Genomic DNA, 11,047 nt, shown 5'->3' with positions numbered 1-11,047 from the left:
TTTTTCTCCATTTGGCTTTATTTTTTTGTGTTTAAAACACGCACGTAGTTATAATACGCGAGAGCACATAGCGAGAGCACGTCCATGTCGGGAAACGCGCACGCGTATGAAATTCCCGGCTGTGCGAACGCTATTCGAAACGGCGACCTTGACCGACTTCGGTCGAACTTCCACTAGGACAACTTTCGGAGAGTGAAGTGGAGGCATATGATTAAAAATGTGTGCTATAATTCACAATATAATGATCTTAAAACTACTTTTCCGCATTCATGCACTTAGAAACCGGTAGCAGTTTATTTAGATGTGTCACATGCTTAAATTAATTATAAATTTGTTGGAATCCAAACAAATATTTATGGATAGTTTGGGTAATAGTGTAGCGCATGTAGGTTCTGAAGGCTATTTAATAAAACGACCTTTTTCGGAGAGCTGGCGGGGACGGTGCATGCTAATCTTTGGCCATGGCGAGAGAGAGAGAGAGAGAGAGAGTGAATGTTACCAGTTCTTTAAAACACCCGCTTCTTAACTTGGGCGGTGGTGTGACAACACTGGGAACTGTCGGAACGCCGCCACAATACCAGTGGCGTACGGTGGGTGTTAATATTGGGTGTGCTATAAAAAAAAAAAAAAACGTACATTTTTTCATTTTTATTAGCCGAGGTTTTGGCATGCCTAAACTGCCTTACAGCTTTTTCCCATATATAAATAAATAAATAAACATCAAACCTAATCTAAAATATTATTATATAAAAATATCAAATTTCCAATAAACATAAACTTATAATTATTTATATATAAAATCTAATCTTCTATCTTTAATCATAAATTTTTCTATCACGCTGTCATAAAAAGTGCTCTTCTTTTTAATATCCATAAGGATCCCTTTTTCTATTGAAATCAAGCTAAAACCACATAGCCTTTCTTGACCTTGGGTACTTCAATAACAATTATTAATTCGTTTCAGAGCAGAAAATGAACGTTCTGCTGAAGCAGTACTGCTTGGAAGAGTTAATATTAGTTTGCCTATTTTATCTATTTCCTGAAAACCTGACTCAAGATTATTTGTGTTCATAAATTGTACAAGCTCATAAACAGATTTCTCTGCAAATTTAGGTAAATGATAAAGAACAGCAAGCTCATTTTTTAAACTTATATAATCAAATAATGCTCCATAGAATTGTTGCAGTTTGGTAAGTAATTCATTTGGAAATTTTTCTTTATATTGCTCATATTTTTCTTTCTCCAGAAGGTGAAAATATTCCAATTTGGACATTGAAGAAAAACGGTTTTCAATTTGCTTACATATATTATCAACTATTGTATTAAATAGTTGGCTAAACGCGTGCTTTTCTTCAACAAGCAAATCATAACTCAGTCTTGGATAATTTTCTTCCGTTACATAAGAATTCCATAATGTTTCATAATTATTTTCCTGTTCATGTCTGAGTTGTTGCAAAATTTCGGTAACTTTCTTACAGCAATATAATATGTCAAAAGATTTGGATTGTAAAATGTTGTATAACACATCAGTTTTTACAAAAAGGTTTGAAAATATGTGGAGAAGTTTTCTTGTTTCAAAATCTTCCAAAAAGCTAAGAAAACTTCGTGCTTTTATTACAGTGTCGGGGTCCCATAGTTCATAACATTTCACGACGTCTCGAAAAAAGTCCGTAAATTCATTTCTGTATTTTTGCACTGTGTTACTTAACCGTGATGTATAATTCCATCTTGTAGGTGTAACAGAAGGAAGTCTTCTAGCTACAAACTCTTGTAAAGCATTTATTCGTTTGGAAAATTTCGAAAAGAATGCAGACAATCCATTTAAAGTTTGAAAGAATGATTTGCACACTTTTATATTGGAAAGACCTTGTTGTAATGTTAAATTCAACATATGAGCATAGCAGTGTGTAAAAATGGCCAATGAATAAACTTCGAGTACTTTGGCTTGCAAACCATTAATATGCCCACTCATTACACTCGCCCCATCATAAGTCTGTCCAACTAATTTTTCTTGAATTTGAAATTCTTCAATTATATTTACAACGTGGCAAAATAAGCCATCGGCTATTTTATTAGAGCTAACGTCTGTAAAGCCTATAAACCGCTCGTAAACTTTACCTTCATAAAAAAAACGCAAAACTGTTGAGAGCTGTGAGTTCGTCATTATATCTGAAGTTTCGTCAAGAATAATAGCGACAAAATTTGCTGAATTTACTTCTTCCTTAATATGATCTTTAATAACATCACCAATCGCTACAATTATGTCATTCTGTATGGATGGGGAAGTACCACGAAACACCGTTGCAGTATTTAAATGAGTATCCAAAACAGAAACGTATTCTCGAAGTGCATTTAAAAATTCAAGGTAATTTCCTTTGTTTAGTGAATTACAGGATTCATCGTGGCCTCGAAAAAGTTGTTCTTGTTTTCCTAGATATACTACTGCGTCAATCATTCCTTTTAATATTTCTCTATTTTTATGAACTTGTTCATTATGTTGACTTATATTAGCTTTACGTTGAGCGTCAATCATGACTTCAATTCGTTGTTTTCCAAACATTTTGAGAGAAAAAAATGATTGAACGTGTGACTGCGCTCTTTTGTGTTTTTTCAGTGCCGTTATCAGATGACTAAGGTCAGCAAATCCACTTTTACTCCACACGCTTCTTTCTTTGGAAAACAATATACATGGCCAACAGAACAATCTAGATCGAAGTTCGCAGCCTGTTAACCACTCAGTTCGTTCATATGATGAAAATGAAAAATGTCTTGTATATTCACATTTATTGTCTTTATGCTTCATAAATAAATTAGGAAGAGGTGGACGTGGTTTGGCAATTTTGATTATCTTCAATTTAATTTCATAACTTCTTTTTGAAAATGGATTATTCAGAATATCTTCAACAGTATTCTTCATCATTATTGGGGTAAATAAAAGAATATAATCTAGAATAGAAAATTAAATATTGATCATATGTAAATAAGATAATAAACTATTTTACGCCAAAATATAAAAAATGAGTTACCTGTTATTGTGATATAATGTAATAAAAAAGCAGCGACGGACGCAAGAGTTTTTGAAGTTGGCGCACCAAATTCGAGACCAATTTTACTACTGAGCGCTGCCAGCCGACAGATCGACTTCAGCCGTTAAATCTCGGAACAATTTACTTTAGTCGGCGGCCGCGCGCAAGGTCGGCGCGTTATATGTGTTGTTCCAAAACGATCGCTCGCGCGAAAACGTTCAGAGCGAATGACAAATACCAATGCATACTATACACTGCATATTAAAATTTTATAATTTTGCATACTACTGTATGCAAAATGATGTCGCTTTACGCCCTAAATTTTCTAAATTTCTAAATTTATATTTTAGATGGTTTTGCGGGTGTGCGCCGCACACCTAGCACACCCTGAATATACGCCCCTGCACAATACTAGTATTAAATGGAATTTACATCAATTACAAAAGGAAGAAAACTTGCACTTTGCCAACAAATTATCGCGAAAACACATTCACTTTTACAACCAAAAGATGAAGGTGAAATTAGCTAGTCAACTTCTTAGTAATAGTGTAGTGCAGCAGCTGTAATTATTGTATAGGAACGGTAACCTTCATAGGTACGTGCAATAAATCTCCAATTTTTTCCATCTCGCTTCCTACTTATATTTCACCATACATATTATATTGTACCTCGGAGAATAATCGTTTTTCGTCTCTTTTTTAACGTGTAACGTAAACTAATAACAATAAATATCTGCAACTATTAACTTGTGACTCATTGTCATTATTATCGCATATTCTCAAAAATACTATTGAATTCAAATCTGCATTTATTACATAAGCATACTTTATATTTAATATTTTTGATGACCCTCTTCACTTGGATGTAAAATGTAAATATTTGTCTATTTATTACAAAACATATTAGTGAACGTTTGAAATGAGTAACAAAAGCTTATTTATACAACAAATTTTATTTCAATAAAATATGGAAAAAGCTAATATATTATATTAATTATTTTACTTCATATTTATAGTTTTAACAATTATTTAATAACAATAATTGATAATTTCAGTACTGGATCACAACAGAACCAAGAACCCCAAGGTCCGTATAGAGTAGCAATGATCAGAGCCTCTGGCGTTGGATAGACTGCCCTTACGTGCCAATTTACTATTAGTGAATATATATATGTGCTTATGACGCTTCACTAGGTGAGTGTATTGCTTATTTGCCTATAATGATCATCATTTTATTGGACACAATAAATATTTTATGTAAATGTATCGGTGCTATTAAACGGACAAGAGACTGAATCAGAAATTATAGATCATCCTGCGTTGGAAATGTCAGTTAATATAGCATATAAACATTATCACTGTGCTAAGCGCAAAACTATAATATATTTTCGATGTGTCAATATTTTCTATTATTATTTATTACATTGTTTATAGGTTGAAAGTTCTTGCACAACATACAACGCAAATGTGTTCGTTGTAGTGTATTCGGTTGAAGATAGGCAATCTTTAAAATTAGCTGAATACATCCTATCGTATTTGTGGAAGGGTGAATATATGGCGACAAGGGGTGTAATTCTAATTGCTAATAAAGCAGATTTGGAACGCAAAAGAGAAGCACCATTGGTCGCTGAGTATTTTATACAATTTGCGAGCATTCAATATAGAGTTTGCTCTAATACTCATATTTGCTATATTTCAAGTTGGTAGAAGGCTTGCTAATAGCTATGAGTGCAAGTTTATTGAAGCTTCCAGTGGAATAGCACACAATGTTGACAAATTATTAGTAGGAATTTTGGCACAAGTTCAATTGAATCCACAACAGAGCTCTTCAGGACGTAAAGGCAAACGAAGTGTCGGAAGCGGTGCTCATATGAACACTGCACCTAGATAAATAGCACGCATATTGGGATTGAGACGTAGAGCAAAATCGTATGAGAAGCTCTTTATAATATGAATAAATGTTTATATTAAAATAGTCCAGCAGTAGAGTAACCATCTTATCAATGTATACAAGATGTTGAATAAAAAAAATATATGATATACTAAACCAATATTATGATTTATAATATATGTTTATCAAGAGTGCAATGTTCATGATTTTTTATTATTATTGTAAAATATTTTTCTTTAAAACAATATTATCTGATGCAATAAATAAATTTATGTAATATACAGTTTATATAATTTTTTTTAAATATACACACCTATTTAAAAATTTAATAAATGTATACACACATATAATATCGATTATAACATTTTTGCTAAATTTAAAAATATATATTGAACAAGCAATATTATTACTATACTTAAATCAATCAACCATTTCTGTGTAAAATATACAATGTATAAATTTATATGAATATTTTATGTGTTCATAGTAAAGGCATATTATATTATATAAAAATACGTATCAAAAAACTGTTTTGGGTCCATGTTTATTTCCTTCGATTATGTATATATAAATATATTTATTAGTTCTATTAAAGCAAATTTTATAATATTCCTATAAAACAGATTTTGTAAATATATGTTATTTAAGCCATGAATGAATAAATATGCCTGTAAATAAATAAATAAATGTATTATATTGTCAGTATTAGAAAATTTAACATATTTTAATTTTATAGTAACTTCTAAACTATGTAAAATATGCTAAATATACTAAAATATGGAACAGTATAGTTTTATTCATATATACATTTAAAAACTCATATTCAAAGTACAACTTCTTTAAACAACAGATAACCTAGTTTGTAGATTAGTAACCTACAAACAATTCACATGCGCGAAAATATGTGTGGACATCAGGAGTGCTTTCACTAAAAGCTTTATAAATAAATACCATAAAATTTTTCAAATACTTTATTGTTAAATTAAAACAAATATATATCATACACACAATTTTAAAAATCATACTGTTTTTTCAACATCCTTAAATATGAATCTGTAAGGTCCTATTAGATTATTGACACTAGAAGTAATTCTCTTCGGCGGCGGTCCTTCCCAAGCTAAGTTGAACATTTTAACGAAGCGTATCACCCCAGTACACATTTCGAGCTGTGCAAATCTTTTACCTATACAACCTCGCATTCCGTAACCAAAAGGCATCGTGCAAAATGGATGAACTTTCTTGTACGATAATTCTGAATTGAACTCTTCTCTTAACCAACGTTCTGGTATATACTCATCCGGCCTCCGAAAATGTTTCTCTTGGACACTTATATACATATGCGGAAACATAAGTACAACCTTTAATAAAAATAAATATTCGTTAAATATAATTGCAATATCCATGCTATAATTAAAACTAGTAAATTCAAAATACCCCTTTTGGAATTTGATACCCGCCTAGCACAATATCATTAGTTAGAGTTCTAATTGTGCCCGCAGTAACTGGATATAATCTCGCAGCTTCCATAATACACGCTTTCAGATAAGGCATTGAACTTAGTATTTCAGCTGTCAACTTTGAGTTTTCGTTAGGTAAAACTATTGATATCTCTTTCCGTAGTTTATCTTGTTTAGATTGATTAACCGACAAATAATATAAAATATTAAGCAATGATGTTGCCGTCTATAACAATCCTTTTGTTATTCATTGTTTATTCTATGAGTATTTGATAAAATATTATGTTACCGTATCAACACCCCCTATTAACATTTCTATGGTCATTACAAGAGCAAACTCATAATCAACTTTCATTAGCTTGTCCAAAACACTTGATTCCTGATTGGAAGCGGCTTTCATAATATTAATATGTTTTTTAGCTTCTTCTATAAAGTTTTGCCCCATTCTGAAAAGCAATATTATCAAACTATAAATTAGTTATCAAAGTAAAGAACATCAGTATTATTTTTACATTGTGTGATCTGTATAAAGTTGCATGGCTTGTTTGTATAATGTCGTCGGAAAATATTTCCAAAGATTAGGCTGACAATCAATTTTTCCTACAACAGCAAAAAAATCTTCGGATATCGTCAACGTCTTAAATGGTACTGAATCTGGTAACAAATCGTCAGATAAGCAATTCAATTTAATATTCATCGCTATGAGAGCTGTATTGTCCAAAGCCCATTTGTGTAATTCAGTCAAAAAATTAACCTTGATTCTTTTATCGTCTCCTCTAATTCTCTTAATCCTTAAATAAAAATAGAAATAAGCAAAAACACTTTTTAACTGTAGTAAACCAATTGTTGATACTTAGTTGTTAGCTTTCGCGAATTTTCATCGACTGGTTCCACATATTGTTTCACCATTTTAGGTTGCATCATAATAGGATTTGCTTTTATGCGAAAGTCGTACCAATCTTTACCTTGACTGATAATTTTTCACATTAAATATTAACTTATTTATACAAATATAACATATTAGGTTATTATATTATACCTTGTAATCAGACCACTTGCCTTATTGTATATATTTTGTAGAAAATTTTTACGGAAATATGTAAGGCTCGGAAAAAATTCACGATAAGGTATACCGTCAAGTTTGTACACCTATCAAAAGTTATATAATAATATTGAATCATATAATATAAGGATTTTGTATAAACCTTTTCTATATCCCTTGGATTAAAAAGATAGACGTAAGGTTCTCGGCTTGCAATTTTATCTAATCTCACTAAATCCCCGTATGTCTCGTTCATGATTTTCAAGAAATTCAAGATATTTTCATTCCCCCGATGAAATTTACCTTTAAAGTAAATATACAATGATTTATTTACTTTATGAGCATATAAAATGAGTTTTTCTCACCGATATAAGGTAAAAATCTCCAATTATTTCCAATCAACGGGAGTGGATTTGGTCCTGGCATTTGTTTAAATGGTTTAGCTTTATTCCATGATTCTCTATCCACATAAGGTTTTGTTTCATTTTGCTTAGGGCCTACAGGGCATTTAGCATTTTCAGTTATTGTACGATATTGGACAATTGAAGTAGTCTTTGTATATCTATCAAAATATGATCTGATTATTTCATTGCATTAAACTATTAAATTCATATTTAGATTTATTATACAAGCATACCTTAAATTTACTATTTTTGATGAACCCTCCACTTGATATGATATAATCGGCCATATTTTTTGTCTAAAACCAAACCAGAGATTTCATTAATCTACAGTAAATAACTATATAAATTTATATCGGGTCCACCCATAACCGTTGCGGCGAAATTAATGGACTTGCTAAAAGCGTTGTTTGCGTCCTATTGTCTTCATAATAACGTTTTTCTTTTTTTTGTCATCCATAAACAGTCAAAGCAATTCAAAAAATACATGAACAAACCCAAAAAGGTCGGTGCCAAATACAATGGATATTTATAATTTAGACTTTCCTACAATTCTCAGGTGTATACCAGAACACTTATAGTCCACGTGACACAGTATTGCGGTGTAAAAAGCCGTATGTATTTTTATAAGCAATAAAATCGTGCCTCGTCGTCACAATGGAAACGCTCGGTTATGTAGCATTCATATTTAGTTTTTTCATAACAATATTACTACTTACTTTAAGAGAGCACAAAAAACAATTATTACTTCTCAGAAATCAAAAATCCACATCAAAAGCAATAAAATCTTGTCAGCGCCGTTGCAGCGCGACTGCGATGGCACGATTTTATTGCTGATGCCCCCACTAGCCGGCCCACCCTCCCTTCAAATGTCATCCCTGTCTTTACTATGTAAGTTTATAATTTATTCACCGATAACGACTCACATTTTATTGGCAATAATGAGTCCTCTATGCATTTCAGATGAATCGGATGATCAAATAAATGTATCTGTGCTGTTAGACAGATAATAGACCGAATCACTAAGCGTCAGAATTAACACTTAGTATAACATACAAATGATTTGCTTATAGTAAAAGTCGTGCTAATAAAAAAATCTTATCATTTAGCATAAGCATAACCCACAATGTCTTCACGATTTGTAGTGGTTTTCTACCATTATTTACCAGGCTATTTACAAAATGTTTATATTTATAACTAAACATAATTCCAAAATATTTGGACACCCCTGTTACAAATTTTATATATGTACCTCATAAAGATATTAATATATTTTATACACAAAAGCAGTCATGACAAATCTTATCACTAAGATGTAATCTATAAATTATTTATATATGTTTGCATATTGAAAAGTAAACAAAATATTTGTATAAATCTAAAACTTCAATACAATGTCATCATACGTATTATATTGCTTGAGAATAATCTACACGTATATTCAGTCTGAGTGTAAACATGCCGATTCCTATTACCGACTGCAACCACAGGAATCAGCGTTTTGTTGTTATATTTTTGTCTTCGGAAGGAACCAAACCATCCAGAATCTATAAAAGATTATTGGCACAATTCGGAGTGTATTAGTAAAAGTGAAGTGAATAAGTGGGCAACAAGAAAGATTGAAAATGGCAGAATAATTGGGATCGACGAAGAATGTTCGGACTACTCAATAACTTCAACAGTAAACGATGTTGAAAATTGGTGCTCTAATTAAAGAGAACATAAAACAAAATATCTGCCACTGCTGGAAAATTAAAAACAAGTTAGACATTCATAATTTAAGTTTTGTGGCAGAAAGTCAATTTACTTATTCTGGAGATGTACTGTGCAGATGCCTTTATATGTATGTACGTTCTATATTATATGACAAAAATTTAAATTATTGATAATTTTACAATACCCCAATAACATATTATGTATGCTCGGCTCCATTGCAGTTTCACGATTATCTACTGAAAAATTATACATATTTAATGACTACAAAACTGACTATGTATATAAGGAAGCTGAACTCTAAAAAATGTATTAAATTGTTTCATTAAACATCATACATATTTAATTCAATATACATCATACATATTTAAATCACCAATAACCTATATTATGTCCTTATTCCATCTCAATCAATATGTTATAATTTTAGGAAAATATTTAAAAAATCTGATATGCCAAGTAGTTTTTTATTTAGCTCCAAGCCGCTGGCTCTGGGTCTCAAAAAGATGGCTCATTCAACGTACTAATAGGCGGTGAGTATTTTATACTATTTGAGAGTATTCAATATAGAGTTTGTTCTAATACTCATATTTACTATATTTAAAGTTAATAGAAGGCTTGCTAATAGCTATGAATACAAGTTTATTGAAGCTTCCCGTGAGTTGGCACAAGTTCAATTGAATCCGCAACGGAGTTCTTCACAACATAAAGGCAAACAAAGTGTCAGAAACGGTGCTCGTATGAATACCACACCTAGATTAATAGCATGCATATTGCGATTGAGACGTAGAGCAAAATCGTGTGAGAACCTTTTTTTAATATAACAAATTGCTTATATTAAAATAGTCCAAGAGCAGAGTCGCCATTTTATCAATGAATACAAAATGTTAAATAAAAACAAAATATATGCTATAATAATGATATGATTTATAATATATGTTTATCAAGAGTGCATTGTTCATGATTTTTTAATATTATTATAAATAAAACTGAACATGAAATAAATACTTACACAATTTTGGTTCGAGTTTTTGCCAAATTTAAAAAAATATATTGCACTAGCAATATTATTACTATACATACTTAGATCAATCGACCATTTATTTGTAAAATATATAATGTATAAATCTAATCTTTCGATTATGTGTACAATGTATATATATGTATTAGTTCTATTAACATAAATTTTATAATATTCCTATAAAACATACTTTGTAAATGTTATGTAAGCGTGTATGAATATTATACTGTAAATAAATAAAACTATTATATAATCGGTATTACAAAATTTAGCATATTATAATTTTATACTAACTTCTAAGCTACGAAAAATATAGTACATGAAATATGAAACAGTATAGTTTTATTTATACATACATTTAAAAACTCATTTAAAGTTCAACTTCTTAAAATAACAAAAAACATACTTTTGTGAACAGCTTGTAGATTAGTAACCAACAACCAATTCACGTGCGAGTGTTTTACTGAAAAAACAAGTTAGGCGTACTTTTACTAAAA

At 30.8% G+C, this 11,047-nt stretch overlaps 2 protein-coding genes and 1 long non-coding RNA gene across 3 annotated transcripts; 2 read left to right on the top strand and 1 right to left on the bottom strand.

The window, feature by feature from the left end:
• Window positions 1-3,535: 3,535 nt before the first annotated feature.
• Window positions 3,536-4,916, top strand: LOC148233796 (uncharacterized). Its single transcript, XM_088188962.1, has 3 exons — window positions 3,536-3,541; window positions 4,460-4,571; window positions 4,726-4,916. The coding sequence occupies exons 1-3, from the start codon at window positions 3,536-3,538 to the stop codon at window positions 4,914-4,916; spliced, it is 309 nt and encodes a 102-aa protein (XP_088045088.1).
• Window positions 4,917-6,197: 1,281 nt separating this feature from the next.
• On the bottom strand, window positions 6,198-8,106 carry LOC148233795 (cytochrome P450 CYP12A2-like). Its single transcript, XM_088188960.1, has 5 exons — window positions 8,053-8,106; window positions 7,750-7,997; window positions 6,886-7,227; window positions 6,663-6,849; window positions 6,198-6,599 (listed from the first exon to the last, which is right to left on the bottom strand). Exons 1-5 carry the CDS (start codon window positions 8,104-8,106, stop codon window positions 6,342-6,344), a joined length of 1,089 nt encoding a protein of 362 aa, XP_088045086.1. The 3' UTR covers window positions 6,198-6,341.
• A 214-nt stretch (window positions 8,107-8,320) lies between these two features.
• LOC148233794 (uncharacterized) lies at window positions 8,321-10,882 on the top strand. Its single transcript, XR_015810201.1, has 3 exons — window positions 8,321-9,838; window positions 9,960-10,062; window positions 10,136-10,882. It is a non-coding gene; the product is annotated as an uncharacterized LOC148233794 (long non-coding RNA).
• The last annotated feature ends 165 nt before the right edge of the window (window positions 10,883-11,047 follow it).

This window comes from Plectrocnemia conspersa, unplaced genomic scaffold (assembly GCF_051122295.1).
Source record: "Plectrocnemia conspersa isolate PC_06_02 unplaced genomic scaffold, ASM5112229v1 ptg000007l, whole genome shotgun sequence".
Classification (NCBI taxonomy): domain Eukaryota; kingdom Metazoa; phylum Arthropoda; class Insecta; order Trichoptera; family Polycentropodidae; genus Plectrocnemia; species Plectrocnemia conspersa.
This window is presented reverse-complemented; position numbering and strand designations above follow the sequence as displayed.